General features: G+C 34.4%; 1 protein-coding gene across 11 annotated transcripts in view; it reads right to left on the reverse strand.

Moving 5' to 3' along the window:
• The window catches only part of MON2 (MON2 homolog, regulator of endosome-to-Golgi trafficking), a 133609-nt gene that overhangs the window by 57961 nt on the left and 58700 nt on the right, over positions 1–16948 (reverse strand). For all 11 annotated transcript variants that reach the window (XM_030822311.1, XM_030822309.1, XM_030822310.1 and 8 more), the window contains 9 exons: positions 16648–16801; positions 10120–10352; positions 7875–7956; positions 7093–7277; positions 5544–5656; positions 5101–5205; positions 4630–4710; positions 4481–4554; positions 4301–4391 (listed from right to left, as the gene is read on the reverse strand). In XM_030822311.1, coding sequence (XP_030678171.1) covers positions 4301–4391; positions 4481–4554; positions 4630–4710; positions 5101–5205; positions 5544–5656; positions 7093–7277; positions 7875–7956; positions 10120–10352; positions 16648–16801 — 1118 coding nt within the window. The remainder of the gene's footprint in view (positions 1–4300; positions 4392–4480; positions 4555–4629; positions 4711–5100; positions 5206–5543; positions 5657–7092; positions 7278–7874; positions 7957–10119; positions 10353–16647; positions 16802–16948) is intronic.

The following is a 16948-nucleotide window of genomic DNA, read 5'->3' on the forward strand; positions in this document are numbered from 1 at the left end:
TTCTTATATCAGCAAAGTCTTAAAATGACCAGGTTTTATGTGTGAATGTCAAGAAGTAGGGAAAAAGAGACAACACAGATAAAGGAAAAGGAAAATGAAATCAAGAGTATAGCAGAGATCAGGGCTGTCAGTCCAGACACTAACAGAACAGTAGAGGACACGAAGACAAAACAGTTTTCTATAGTCCCTGACATATCAATAATCAGAAAGGGAACCAGGGTACATTATACACGGCTAAATTAGAGTACTTGGTCCATGTGTCACAAGAATGGTTTCAGAAAAGATCAAAGGGCAGTTATCCCTAATCCAATATTAATGAAGGTGATAAACATGTTTAAATGCAAATTCAGCTGATGAAAGCCGTAAGTATTTTTGAGTGGATGGCTGTGGTATTTCAGAGACATTGTCTTAGAAAAAAGACAAGACAACTGAATAAAAAAGCCAATTAGGAGAATAATTTTTAAAGAAAAAGATTTTTTATGAGTCTATATTCTTAACATTTTTACAGTGCTAATAAAAATCTAACAGAGAAATGTGTGATAATATCTTCCTTTCTAGCAGAAGCCAGTGAACCAAGTATATTGGCGTTTTAAGACAAATATGGTCAGGTTGACCCTTCCCGCATGCGCTAATGTGGCAAGTACCCTAAAAATTTTGGTGGTAGAAAAATTCATGATTCTAGGGAGAATATGGTATAGTAGTTAAGATGATGTCTATGAAGTTTTAACTGGGATCTCATCTCAACTCTACTACTTAATAGCTATACAACCTTGGGTAACCTATGTACCTCTTCTGAATGTTTTTATTTTTTAAACCTAAAAAATGAAGATAATAATAATATAGAAAACTATCTAATGTTAGAAAGTGCCTGGCATATAAGTTCTCCCACAATGTTGCCTAATATTACTTCTTAGTCCTCCTCTTCCTCTTACTTATTTTAACTAGGATATACTCAGGAATCATGTAAAAGAATAATGTATAGGTATCCAAAGCTCACACCTGAAGATTCTTACTCAAAAACCTAGAATGTGGCCCTTGCATTTGCATTTTTTAAAAAACTACATAGCTGTTTCTGATGCACACCAAAAGTCAGCAAAGTATTTAAGAACAGAGCTTTGGAATGAGACATAAGTGAATTCAAATCCAAGCTCTTCCAATAAGTAAGTACGTAACCTCAGGCACGTCACTTAAGTTATTTTTCATATTTTCATCTGTAAAAGGGTATATTACCACTAAATCTCACAGAGTTGTTTTAAATGATAAAATAAGTGAGTGCTTGGCATACAGTAAACAGTGAACAATAGCTGCTTTAATATTTTTGTTGTTGTTATACTGGGCTTGTTAATGTAACTATAAAAGTATCATCTTCTTCTAAGAAAGAATTTGCAAGCTTTATCTTTTTTTTTTTTTTTTTTTTTTGAGACAGAGTTTCACTCTGTTGCCCAGGCTGGAGTGCAATGGCGCAATCTTGGCTCACAGCAACCTCCACCTCCCAGGTTCAAGTGATTCTTATGTCTCAGCCATGAGAACAGCTGGGATTATAGGTGTGCACCACCATGCCAGGCTAATTTTTGTACTTTTAGTAGAGAAGAGGTTCCCTATGTTGGCCAGGCTGGTCACAAACTCCTGGCCTCAGGTGATCCGCCCACCTCAGCCTCCCAAAGTGCTGGGATTACAGGCATGTGCCACCACGCGTGGCCTGCAAGCTTTATCTTAAGTTACTTCCTCAACACATTGGCACAAATTCCTGAAATGAGGATCAAAAACGAGATGCTGATCACTGTAAAGCCACACCTAAAGAACACTGATATATACATCTTTAATCCCTAGAATATTTAACTCACTCAGAACAGTCGATTTAGATGAACATTCTTTTTTCAATAATATAAACTTTCCCACTAATTTTAATATCTGCATATTTATAATAATTTTTATAGATGGCATAACTGAATAAACTTTTTACAGCCTTCATCTAAAAATATAAGGTTTATGTTGAATACTTTTCTAAAATTTATACTTGAATATTTTTATAAAGTTTTAATTTCTATTCCATATTTACTTCACTTTACAAAATTAAATCCTAAAATGGAGACATGTAAATCCATTTTCAAAGAAATTATCTCCATTTTACTCAGTGTATCCATTTTCTCAACAATTATTCTTCCCAAGCCTTCCTTAAAAATCGTATCTGTTGCTACCACTCTCTGAAATTGCACTACTGAAGGTTAAAAATAAATGATTAATCATCAAGTCTCCTATTTTTTTCTTATAGGTCATGATTTCTTACAATATTTTTCTTTTGATTTACATTAACCTGCCCTTTCCTACCTAAATCCTACCAATCTTTCAATATACATCTCCAATCACACTAGTTCATCTTGATTAATCTTAATTCATCTTAATAAAAACATATACCAATAACATATAACAAGCAACTAAAAATTCAGAGAGTAAGTCTCATGTCATTTAACATCTGTATTATTTATTGAGACTCTCATACCATCGTAATTGTCACTAACTATGAACCAAGTAGCTTATATGCTCTTTGAAAGTAGAAACCTCTTATTTCTTAATATCTCTGAGCAGAGTGCCATGTACACAGTAAGCCTACTGTGCTTATTGAATAAATACATAAATTCTGAAAACATTACCATATAAGCTTGCTTAGATTTCATTAAGGTACTTTATTAAAAATATTATAGTTTTGTGTTAAGAATCTCAAATATGTAGAATTATTAAAGGTATCGAGAAATTAATTACCTCATTATACATTATCCTTGCCCTGATTTAGAGCAAACTATAATACGTATTTTCCTTTTTTCTTTTTTTTTTTCTTGAGACAGAGTCTTGCTCTGTCGCCCAGGCTGAAGCGCAGTGGCACAATCTCGTCTCATAGCAACCTCTGCCTCCTGGCTTCAACCGGGCATGTCCAGCTAATTTTTGTATTTTTAGTAAAGACAGGGTTTCACCATGTTGGCCAGGCTGGTCTCGAACTCCTGACCTCAAGTGATCTGCCTGCCTCGGCCTCCTGCAGTGCTGGGCTTACAGGCATGAGCCACCACGCCCAGGCATAATACATATTTTCAAACACTTGCATGTTTATATAATTATCTAGCTATGTATTATAATATATGAAACTATGCTCTAATGAGACTTTCTTCACCAATCTTTAAATGAGTCATAAGAGCCAAGATAACAAGCCACAGTACACAGAATTACACTTAAGGACTAGGCAGACAGCCGGGCGCGGTGGCTCACGCCTGTAATCCCAGCACTTTGGGAGTCTGAGGAGGGTGGATCACAAGGTCAGGAGATCGAGACCATCCTGGCTAACACGGTGAAACCCCGTCTCTACTGAAAATACAACAAAAAAATTAGCCGGGCGTGGTGGCGGGAACCTGTAGTCCCAGCTACTTGGGAGGCTGAGGCAGGAGAATGGCATGAACCCGGAAGGCAAAGCAGTGACCCGAGATTGCGCCACTGCACTCCAGCCTGGGCGACAACGTGAGACTCCGTCTTAAAAAAAAAAAAAAAAAGGAACTAGGCAGACAACATAATTTTGAACGCTACAGTTAGATGTTATAGCTTTAAATTATATAAATTTTAGCTTTTAAATCATATTTTGGGTTATTTTCACTTATTTGTAAATAGTCTACATTTATTGATTTTAAAATGTGGAAAGTATTTTAATTATTTCTAAGATACAAATAAACACAACTGTTCCTGTGCTTTCCAAGTATAACAGAAAGTGATATTTTTAGTAGTATAGAAAGAAATGTTCTTGAATGTTAATATTCAAAAGTATTGTTTTATTGATTTAATCAATGAACAAATAAAAATTTAAATTTTCAAGATAAGGCGAATCATTACCTTTAGAAAGAAATGATTAGCTCCTTAGTTTCCATCCCAATGAAGGCAAAGGAAACTGAGACAAACATTCTTTAATTTAAATATTATATTACCCCAATCATAAATTGTAATTACAAGTATTATCATGACATTTTATATAACCTATAAAACTGTAATACATTATTTTATAAAAATATTTTAAAAATGTTCAGTATATATGAGAAATGAACACAACTTAAAATCATATGACATATTTAGACATACCACAAGCCAAATCATGTCCTTTTTACTCCTCCTTCAACAAATAACCCTAAGTAGTAAAAACCCAACAGAGTATGGTTACCACACAATCTGAGTGTTAGTTCTACTAGTAAAACACTAAGATCATAATGGATGTACATCTTATATAACTAATGTATCATATTTAAAACAGAAAGGTAGACTATCACACCTTATTATTTCCATAGGCCATATCCATTGCTTCTAGAGACAAGGAGCAAAGCGCATTTATTAAATGATGCAGTGATACATCATCAAGATACCTAAAAAGGAAATGAAGAAATAAGACATCTTGATCTAAAGTATATAACTAATAACAATGTTTTTACCAATTAAAAAAACTGACTCTTACTGTGAGCTTTCAAACAATCTTGAAAGTATGTTGGAAATCACTGGTAAATCTGTCATCACAGCTGTTGTTAGAACCTGAGAAGAATAAAATTAAATGTAATATATGACACTTTGGGATGCACTAATTGGGTAAGAAAGACTACAGCTTACTGTACTGGGTCCTTCTACAGCTCTCCCAGGTTTCAAGGCACCGCCACTACTAGGCTTTAATCCCAGAATCCATACAAGATGCTGTAAAATTAAAAAAAAATCAAAACAAAGAAGTTTACAAAAGTATAAAAATTCTAACAACTAAAATTAAAATCAGTAGTAACTTCTAGTAACCAAAATTAAAATCAGTAGTAGGTTTTTAAAACCTAAAACTAAAATCACTAATTAACATTCATATAAAATAATTAATTATATCGAACATATGCAGCAGAGCTTAGGCCATTATGAGAAGCATTCCACCACTTCCCTACAATATGAGTCACATCTTTTTCCCTTTCTAACTCCTCTTTTTTCATACTTACTATCTATTTTTTAGGCCTGTCCAAAACATCAAAAGGCATTGCTTAGTCTAACTGTTAGCAATTATATATAAAAACAACACTAATCTCTGACCCAGATACTTTTACATACCTGAAGTGTTGCCAAGACAAGTTGCCATGATGTTCCAAGAACAGCCCCATGGCAATGTGCCAAGTTAAGTAAAGTCCTCATACACTGGATATTTTTGGAAGTCAGCTATATTTTAAAAAGGATACATTTTCAATAATTGTTATGTATTCTTAAAAATTAAAAGCTTGTAAAGTAGCATTAATGTATTAAAAGATTTTTTTAAAGAAAAAATTAAGAAAAAGATTTGGAAGGTTTTATAAGGAACAATTCATTTGATTAAAAGTTGTATTATCATATTGGTTACAATAATGTCAATTGCATAAACCAGTTTCTTCTAGTTTAAGAAAGTAGTTCTAGTAAAAGAAAGTAAATAAATGTATGATACATTTTGGCAAACACAAAGATAGGTACAACAAGTTTCCTTGATGGCTAATTGATAACCAAGAAAAAAACAAGTACATTACCATTACTGTCCCTTGAGGCTGGACTGCTAAAGGTTGACCCACTGCCACAACTTGTTGGTGAGATTCACTAGATGGACTTATCATCATAACACTTTGGCCCTGAACAGAATATGCTAGAACACAAAGGAAAGCCTAAATAATTAAAATATATTTTTATATTGCATCTAAAGTAATATTATATTTAAAGTTTGATTAAACCAAGTTTAACCATACACTTATTTAAATAACAGTAATACCTAATATCTATATGCAAACATTTAAAAAACTCATGAGGGGCTGGGCACAGTGGCTCACACCTGTAATCCCAGCCATTTTGGGAGGCTGAGGCAGGCAGATCACTTGAGGTCAGGAGTTGAAGGCCAGCCTGGCCAACATGGTGAAGTCCTGACTCTTCTAAAAATACAAAAATTAGCCAGGTATGTTGATGCACTTCTGTAGTCTCAGCTACTCAAGAGGCTGAGGCAGGAGAATTGCTTGAATTTAGGAGGCGGTGGTTGCGGTGAGCCAAGATCTGGGTCATTGCACTCTAGGCTGAGTGACAGAGCGAGACTCTGTCTCAAAAAAAAAAAAAAAAAAAAACACAAAAACTTCATGAGGTATAAAAACCAAGACAAGTTAAGCAAATATTAAGTAATTTTCTATAGAACATAAAATTATATAACTTTGGTAGATTTCTTCATAAGCAATACAGAACTAGAACACATTCTAAGTAGTTTAAACATGTATCCCTGGTATGCTTTTTAAGTTAGAGACCAATACATTTTCAGTTTGAAAACTGAATATTAGCCTGTAATACCAACTACTTGGGAGGCTGAGGCAGGACTGTTTTAGCCCAGTTCAAGATCAGCCTGGGCAATATAGCAAGATTCTGTCTCATTAAAAAATGTATAAACAAAAAAACCCCTAAATATTACACCGAAATTTATATTACATGTAACAAACAAGTATTTTCAAAGAATTCAACAAGAAAATAAATCTTTGAATGTAAGTTTAACCTAAGTGGTTGCAAATATTACTGTTCTACTAGTTCCATTAAAAAAAAAGTAACAATCACCATTTCAATGGTATCTCATAGTTTACAAAGGACTTCCAGATTTATCTTATTTTACTCTCACAATTATTGTTTAAAATTGGTATTACAAGTTAAGCATCCCTTATCCGAAATGCTTAGGATCACAACTGTTTCCAATTTCAGATTTTTGAATATTTATATTATATATACTTAGCATTTATTTGCATAATATATTTGTAAATACGTTTGCATTATATACCTACTCACATTATATACTTATCCAATGAGCATTTCCTTTGTCATGTTGGTGCTCAACAAGTTTTAGATTTTGCAGCATTTAAATTCTGGATTTTTGGATATCCCAACCCCACCCCCCACCCCCCACCCCATATTTTTAAAGAGCTCTCAGGGACATTAATTTCCCCAAGGTCACAGAGTCAGTATGTGAAAAAGCAGAGACTTAAACTCAGATGTTTATAATCTTCTGTCTACACCATATCATCCCACTACATAGAATTTTGAGTAAGCCTGTCTTACATTTGTTGGAAAGTGTAGCTGCAGTGGTGGTATTCAATACAGTAAGAGCATAATGGGGAGGCAGGGAACCTTTGCATATTGCAGTTATAAAGGCATCTCTTGAAGTTACAAGGCCCAGTCTTCCACAAAGAGCAGCCATAGTCAGTTCAGCTTTTAAAATATTCTCAGTGGCAGCTTCATCTGTGCTGAAAAGAAAGTATTTTATTTAATCCGATTAACTTATTTTTAATTACACTGTAAAGCATGATGTGGAATTAAGTATTCAGTGACGTTTTAAGAAAATCTATACAAAAATATTGTCAAAATATTACCAATATACTTAAGAAGGAATTTTAATCTATTAACATAACCTGAAAAATTTGAACTGGGTAAAAGCAATGAATAATAATACATGTATTTATTACTGAAGAAAATGACCAAGAACATAAAGATTTAGCTTAAAATATCAAGCATTTTGAAACCAGTAAATTTTTAAATCCTAAAGAAAAAGAACAAAGAAATTAAATATAATCATAAGTGCAAAAGTAGTTGTAAGTCTTGAAATGAAAAAGGCATTCTGTAATTTTAGGACTGTATTTTCCATTACAACATCATGACAATTCTGGTGGCTTGGGGCAGGGCAAGGACAGAATGAGGAAGGGGGATGAGGGAAAAAGAATAATGTTTCACACATATAAAAAACTAATATTAGAAAATAATTCTAGGGACAAATGTAAGTAAACCATTTTAATGTGTTTTTTTAACTGACACAGTTCAATATAAAACTTACAAAGACTTAATACCTGGCATCAAGAAGGAGTGAGAGTGCAGCAAGAAGACCATACCAGCAGGCATTCACCATTTCTTCCCAAACAGCCCTACTAACTTAAAGGAAAAAAAATACAATATTTAATTTTAATTATAGATAGCACAATATTTATTAATACGTGAAATTCTAAAATTTTCCCGGACAATATGTCAAATATTCCATTAACAACTTAATTATTAAATACTAATATTCAGTATTTAAAAATCTAAAAGAATGAACACTCAGAAGCCGTACTATAGTTTCAGACTTGAAGAAGTCTTAAAAATAAGTTGTTTTAAAATATCTGTGGTAAGATCTTTCTGTATACAAGTTAAATTTTATATTTATATATATACATACATATATATATATATATATATTTTTTTTTTTTTTTTTTGAGATGGAGTCTTGCTCTGTTGCCCAGGCTGGAGTGCAGTGGCATGATCTTGGCTCACTGCAAACTTTGCCTCCTGGGTTCAAGAGATTTTCCTGCCTTAGCCTCCTGAGTAGCTGGGATTACAGGCACATGCCACCACACCTGGCTAATTTTTGTATTTTTAGTAGAGACACGGTTTCACCATGTTGGTCAGGCTAGTCTCAAACTCCTGACCTCATGATCCACCCACCTCGGCCTCCCAAAGTGTTGGGATTACAGGCGTGAGCCACCATGCCCAGCCATTTTTTTTTTTTTTTTTTTTTTGAGACAGGGTCTTGTTATGTTACTCGGACTGGACTCAATCTCATGGGCACAAGCAATCCTCCTGCCTCAGCCTCCCAAGTAGCTGGGATTGTAGGCACATGCCACTATGCCCAGCTGATATCCTTTCCTTTCCCTTTGCCTTCATCAACCCAAACTTTCTCAGCCGGTGTGACCAGTTGGAGTGAGGGCAGGGTGCAGTATAACAAACTGGCTCAGCCAGGAGACTGATTACATACACTGAGAATCAAGCAAATAAGTAAATACACTGAGCAAAATGTCAGCAGGTTCCACACTGTTGGAGAAGGGAATTACAAACACAGAAAGTTAAAAATAAACCTTGTGGTACTGAACTGGAACTGAAGAAACTAGTGTGATGTCATGGTAATTCAATATAGAGAAACAGACATTTTAGAAATGTAGAGAGACGTGTGCTCGTGTGTGTGTGTGTATGTGGGTATGTATTTCCTATCTAAGTGGCGAAAAGCATACCTAGTATCCCTGTGTTCGTTTCAATACTATTCTCCACTAAAAGGAACCAGGGCTTCCTGGAGAAATGACTGACACCTGGGGTGGACAAGAACCATCCATGATCAGCCTGGAACATCTTGTTCTATCAAATAGTAAGGAAGTGCTCAGAGAATGTCAAAAGGGCATGGGACATGTCCAAAGGACACACGGGCCATCTTGAAAGAGGTCCCATTGCCTATGTTGGGAACAATCTGAACATCAAACCAAATAATAATAAAGACTGTAATCCTCTGAATAAAATAGGAATCCATGAATCTATACTAATATAAGTGAATAATTTTAAAAAAATAAAAAAATGCAGAAGGGAAAGCACTCTTTTGTAGTAGCAATCTGAAAGTTTTTTCCACAAAAAGTTAATAATTAAGTGTACACTGAAGAAACCAGGCTGACATTGTATTAACCAACTCATAGAAGTGAACATCTCCAATAATGACACAAATTGATACTGTAGTATGCTTCCTAAGTACAGCACAGCAACATTTCTGTGCCAGTCCTGCCAAAAATGAATAAGCTGAATGTAATTATGAAGGAACATAACACAAACTCAAACTGACTGACTTGTACTCAAAAAGGTAAGGTCATATAAAACAAAGAAAAACTAAGAAACTTCCAAGTTGAGACATGGCAACTAAATTCAACACATAAAAGGACATCACTAGGGCAACTGGCAAAATTTGAATGAGACCTGGAGTTAGATGATAATATTGGATTGATGTTAAATTTCTGATGGTGATTGTACTATGATACACAGGAGACTAACCTTATTTTGAAAAAATACACACTGATGCATTAAAGGGTAGTAATACGTCATCATGTCTGCAACTTTTTCTATAAATAGGTCAGAAAAAAGTAGAGTCACATGTATATAATTCAAAAAAATGGTAAGGTAAATGTGGGAAAGTGGTTAACACTTGAGAAATCAGGGTGAAAGATTTATAAAAACTACAATTTTTGCAAATTGTCAGTAAATTTCAAATTATTTCCAATAAAAATTAAAAATACAGACATATACCAATTTCCTTATCCATTTGGTCTGATGTTGACTGTAAATCCTGCTGTTCTGTCGACTGCGTTGGTGAAGAACCTTCGTCAGTGGTGGTTTGACATTCTGTTTCAACCTCTCCTAACTCTCCTTCAATCATACTTGTGATTCCACGAACAAGGTCTAGCAAACAATGGAATGCCACAGACATGGCGTAACCTTCAGGTATAGTTGGAGGCTCAACTTTGTCCAACATTTCTAAGCTGAAATTATGAAAAATATAGAATACCAATGAGAAGCCACAACAACAAAAAAATACATAAAACTATTTTCTACAATTTACAGACTATAGAAATTAAGGTTAACAGAATAGCAAAAAATAAAGGGACATTACCAAATTTTTTCATTTAGGGAAGGGATCTCTTCATGGTATTCTAAAAACCTGAATAGAAAAATTAAGGCCTGACCACTGCCATAACTAATTATTTTAATAATTTACTTCTCATTCTCCCCTGAGTTGTGCCAATGTTTTCATTAAATATTAGATATTAGAAAAATTAAGACTGACATGCAAAATACAATGAGATAAAACTTCTCAAACTCTGACTTGTGCTTTAAAAATAAGATGCCATCGGCTGGGCGCAGTGGCTCACGTCTGTAATCCCAGCACTTTGGGAGGCTGAGGTGGGCGGATTACGAGGTCAGGAGATCGAGATTATGCTGGCTAACACAGTGAAACCCCATCTGTACTAAAAATATAAAAAATTAGCCAGGCGTGGTGGCAGGCGCCTGTAGTCTCAGCTACTCGGGAGGCTGAGGCAGGAGAATGGCGTGAACCCAGGAGGCAGAGCTTGCAGTGAGCCGAGATTGCGCCACTGCACTCCAGCCTGGGCAACAGAGCGAGACTCCATCTCAAAAAAAAAATAAAAATAAAAGTAAGATGCCATCAAATCAAATCACTCCTATGAAGAGGAAGATACTTTTCATGCTGTGAGATGCCCAGCTCACCTATCATTTCAAATACAATCTGCCAACAAGGTGAGAATAAGAGCATCAGTGTGTCAAGTTCAAACTGCAGAGCAATTTTTTTTACCCCATAGTTAGGAGAAAGTTTTCAGAAGGAAGGACAATAAATCTGTTTTAAATCATGGCAGGTAGTGAACTATGGTTCTAAACATCTTAAAATTGATATCTGGCAAAATAATTCCTAGAAAAAAGAGTAATTCAATTGACAAAGAACTAATGATTCTGGAACAACTGGATATTCACATGCAGAAGGTAATGTTGGACCCCTGTCTCACACCATATGCAAAATTAACTCCAAAATGAATCAATGATCTAAATGTAAGAGCTAAATCTATAAAGCTCTTAGAAGAAAACATGGGTAAAAATCTTCATGACCTTGGATTAGCCAAAGGTTTGTTAGATATAACACCAAAAGCACAAGCAACAAAGAAAAAAATTGATAGATTCATCACAATTAAAAAAAATTGTACTTCAAAAAGCAGCAATCAAGAAAATGAAAAGACCAACAGAATGAAAGAAAACTTTTGCAAATCACATATCTGATAAGAGACAGGCATCCAGAATATATAACTTTTAAAATTAAATAAGAAAAAGACAATCCAATTAAAAAGGAGCAACGAATCTGAATAGACATTTCGCCCAACATGACATATAAATGGCCAAGAAGCACACAAAAAGATGCTTGTCACCAGTCATTAGGGAATGCAAATCAAAGCACGGTAAGATATCATTTCATACTCACTGGGATGACTACGTAAAAAAGATTAACAAGCATTGCTGAGGATGTGGAGATATCTGAACCCTCACACATTGTTGTTAGGAATGTAAAATGGTATAGTTGCTTGGGAAAAGAGTTTGGCATTCCTCAAAAATGTAAACATAGAGTGACCATATAACCCAGCGATTCCACTTACTAGTTGTATACCCAACAGAAATGAAAACACATGTCTATGCAAAAACTTACAGACAAATGCTCATAGTAGTATTATTCATAATAAACAAAAGTGAAAATAACCCAATATGCATCAATTAATTTAAAAAAGTGATTCCATATATTGGAATATTATTCAGACATATAAAGGAATAAAGTATGGACACATTCTCAACACAGATGAACCTTCAAAACATTATGCTGGGCCGGGCACAGTGGTGGCTCATGCCTGTAATCCCAGCACTTTGGGAGGCCGAGGCGGGCAGATCACGAGGTCAGGAGATCAAGACCATCCTGGCTAACACAGTGAAACCCTGTCTCTACTAAAAAATACAAAAAATTAGCTGGGCATGGTGGCAGGAACCCGTAGTCACAGCTACTCGGGAGGCTGAGGCAGGAGAATGGCATGAACCTGGGAGGCAGAGCTTGCAGTGAGCCAAGATCACGCCACTGCACTCCCGCCTGGGTGACAGAGCCAGACTCCGTCTCAAAAAAAAAAAAAAATTATACTGATGTGAGAGCTAAACAAGTGGATCTCATTAAAGTAGAAAGCAGATTGGTGATTCCCAGGGGCCAGGAAGGGTGGAGGTTTGGGGGTAAAGAGAGGTTGATTAATAGGTACAAAAATACAGTTATACAGATAGGAATAAACTTTAGCATCTAACAGTTCAGTCGGGTAACTACACTTAACAATAATCTATTGCATATTTTAAAATACCTGGAACACACGAATTCAAATGTTCCCACAATAAAGAAAAGATAAATGTTTGAGGTGATAACACAATTACCCTGATTTGATCACTACACATTATATAAATGTATCAAAATATCAAATTTACCCTCAAAATATGTACATTTATTACATAGCAATTGAAAAAAAATTATGTTGTGTCAAAGAAGTATGACACAAAATAACATTTATTGTGTGATTCCATTTATATGAAATATCCAGAATTGGCAAATCAATAGATGCAGAAAGCAGATTAGTGGTTGCTAAGGAGCTAGAAGAAGGGGGATTGGGAAATGACTGCTAATGGGTATGAGGTTTCTTTTAGGGGTGATGAAAACTTTCTGGAATTAGGTAGTGGTAATGGTTGTACAACTTTGTAATATAATGAAACCATGAATTATACAATGTAAAAGGGTGAATTTCATGGCATATGAATTATCTCAAAAGTAAAATTGAAATTACTAAAGATTACAATAAAAAAGCTAAGAAAATGTCCTACCTCAAAATCTTAAAGTTTCTGAATCATCAAGATAGGTAATTAATAAAGAAATGTAAATTTAAAAAAACAATAAGAACATCTATATATAGTGATCATTCACTGAGCAAATACTCTTAGCCTGGGACTCTACTTTTTTAATATGTATTATCTCATTTAACTCCTCACAAAAACCCTAAGAGACACAGATAATAAAACTGAGGACTAATATGACAGTTATTAATCAGAAGTTTTTAAAATCAAGTCTGACACTAAAGCCTACCACTAATGTGTCAACTCTTGAGCTTTTAAACATTTATGTAATCATTAGAAATATAATTACATTGTTGATCATGAAATTTAAGTTCTAGAGCTGGAGGCTATTAGCAAACTAATGCAGGAACAGAAAACCAAATACTGCACGTTCTCACTTATAAATGGGGCTAAATGATAAGAACTCATGAACACAAAGAAGGAAATACCAGACACTGGGGTTTACTTGAGGGGGGAGGGTGGGAGGAGAAAGAGGAGCAGAAAAGGTAACTATTGGGTACTGGGGTTAACATCTGGGTGATGAAATACATTCAACAAATCCCCATGACACGTTTACCTTTTTAACAAACCTTCACATGTACCCCCAAACATAACAGGAAAGTGAAAAATAGAAAGAAACTTAAGCTCAAATGGGGAGATAAAGTTTACGGCTTTAATCTTTCCCAGGCCAATTAGCCTTTGAGAGTCACATCCTAAATAAATCAGTGTTAAGCATCTCATTAGACAAATTCCTATTCTCAAAGAATATGTGATCTATTGGGAAAATGTATCTAAAACATAAAATAATCCAAAACATCAGAAACTCCAATTCTCCAATTCTATGGCACAGACTTTAAGCACTAGAATAGTTAAGAGAAAGGGTAATTTATACTTTTTATTTATACCATAAACCTGAAAGAAAACACATACTTTCTTACCTCACTGTTTCAGTGCTACTTTATTAGAATTACTGTATAAATTCCACTTTGAGATAAAATGTAATTTATCTGTTTAAACATTTTAAACTTAAGGTCAAATTGCAAAAACTGTCACAAGTCCAACTTTGAAGGGATCTGTAGTGTAATAAATATAAAAGAATATGCCACCAATACTTAGGTCAAAACTACTTCTATCTATATATCACTTAAGTTTTCAAATTTTACTCAAGCAGTCAATAAAAGAACAGAATGCACAATCAAGATGTATACATATGCCTTCAAAGAAAATAGTGAAATCATTTTATATTGAACCTCACAATGAATGAATAACAGATGCCAATTCAACAGTTAAGCTCCAGTGTGAACATACTAACCCATGTACAAAAGAACACTCAATATTTTCTGGCCATTTATTATTTCAGAATTAAGCAATTTCCGTATGTATAGCACTAAAAAAAAATCTACGCATATGTTCCTTTAGAGATTCAGTCCTAATCTTGTCTTAAAGATGAGAAAATTAAGATCAAGTGAAATCAAGTGCTATGCTCAAAATCACAGTAGTTAGTAGCAGAACTAGTTAAAATCCAGTATCAATAACAGTGTTGGTAGGCTTTTACTAATAAATTTTAAAAAGGAGTTCTACAACCCAGACAAATATTTATTATTTTGTGACTTGTTTCTTTTTTTTTTTTCTTCCTCAAGCACACATCTTCACTCCCTCCCTTTATGTGTCTGCTCAGTATTATTTCCTCAGGGAGACCCTTTCTGTCTCCATCTTCACCTTGGTCATTCTCTATGCCCTTAACTTGCTTTTTCTTCAAATTAACCACTACCCAAGGTTATATTATATATTTACTTGTGTATTTATTTATTTACTATCTCACTCACTAAAGTGTAAGCTCTAAGAAGGCAAAAATTTTCTTCTGTGTTGGTTTTTGTTCAGGTTATAAAATGTGGGAAGGTGAACTAGATAATTAATGTCTCCTTTAGTGCTAGATATCTGATGCTTGTACAACTTAATTCTCTAGTATACTTGAGTCATTACCTTTTGAACAAGGCAAGCCTATAAAATACTAAGTAATTTTAATATAAATGACTAAAAATAATAATGAATTTTAATTAAAATATTTCAGTCTTCTATGACTCTATACTTTTATAATTTTAGGCAAAATAAAGCTGTAAGGTAAAATATACCTAGGATGATACAATGCAGACTGACACACCAGAGAAACTGATGATTTTAACTAGCCAAAGATTCTGTTTCATTTCTATTTTTTTTAAGAGATGGGGTTTCGTGGTTACCCAGACTGTACTCCAACTCCTGAACTAAAGTGATTCTCCTGCCTCAGCCTCCTGAGTCTGTTTCACATTAAGTCTTGATTTATGTCATAAAGATAGTTTTATTTTTAGACAGAGTCTCGCTCTGTCACCAAGGCTGGAGTGCAGTGGCATGATCTCGGCTCACTGCAACCTCTGCCTCCCAGGTTCAAGCGATTCTCGTGCCTCAGTTTCCCAAGTAGCTGGGATTACAGATGCACACCACCAACCCAGCTGATTTTTGTATTTTTAGTAGAGATGGGGTTTCACCATATTGGCCAGACTGGTCTCGAACTCCTGACCTCAAGTGATCTGCCCACATCGGCCTCCCAAAGTGCCGGGATTATAGGCGTGAGTTACTGTACCTGGCCAAGGATAGTTTTAATTATACATACTAATTACTCAAAATATATCTATAACTCCCTCATAGTAACTATAGCAATGTTATATCCATGTACTATTGATTGCCTTATTTCTGTAAGTACTGTATCTCATTAAGACTTAAGAAAAAATCAGTAATACATTATTGAGTATGCATTTTTTAAATTGAAATGGCTAATGACAAACAATTTAAAAATAATAGATATGGAATCCATTAAACACTTTTTAATTACTTACAAACTAAAATTTCCATGTGTTAAACCCTAACAATATGATTAGATAAGCACTTAAAATAACTTTTCTTACATATAGAATTCTGAAAATTAGATATATCACTACTCCCATTGTACAGATGAGAGAAATGAGGTTAAAAGAAAAAAAGATTAATTTGCTGATAGTAACTCAGCTAATATTAGAAGACCTAAGCCCAAGTGGTCTGAAACTAATTCATATACTTAAACCAAAAAGCTGTATAGGAGAGCTAATAGGTCCATATGTAAAGAAATCACATTTTGTTTTATAATGCTGTTAGTCTACAAACAGCACAAAAGAAAACAAGTAAAATCCAGTCCTAGATACAATTTTCAAAATACGACGAAAGAAAATAAGCTCTAAAATACATTAGAAGTACTGGGTCTAAAATTTAAAATATAATAGAGAAGGATTTTAGGTTAAATATCACCCCCAACAACATCATTCCTTATAAAATAATGCTACTACTACTTACTAGGTGGCTTTAGCACTGCCTTGAACTGTGATTGTCAGAATAGGTATCCAGGTTCCCCTATATTCAAATGCTGGTAGCAAAGTAACACCTCCACCAATCCCCACCATTCCTGAGTTAGCTGGTGCTGAGACTGAGCCACCTAAATTATTGTTTCCTGTTAGAGAAGAAGGGAAAAAAAGGAAAGAGACTAATTTACTACTTGACTACAAATCAGTAATATTCAAATACCTGGCCAATCTTTAAAAAAAATTTCTGTACTATCAGAATGGGTATTGCAGAAATAAATGAAATTTATCAGTAC

Source organism: Nomascus leucogenys, chromosome 11, assembly GCF_006542625.1.
Source record: "Nomascus leucogenys isolate Asia chromosome 11, Asia_NLE_v1, whole genome shotgun sequence".
NCBI classification, from domain to species: Eukaryota; Metazoa; Chordata; class Mammalia; order Primates; family Hylobatidae; genus Nomascus; species Nomascus leucogenys.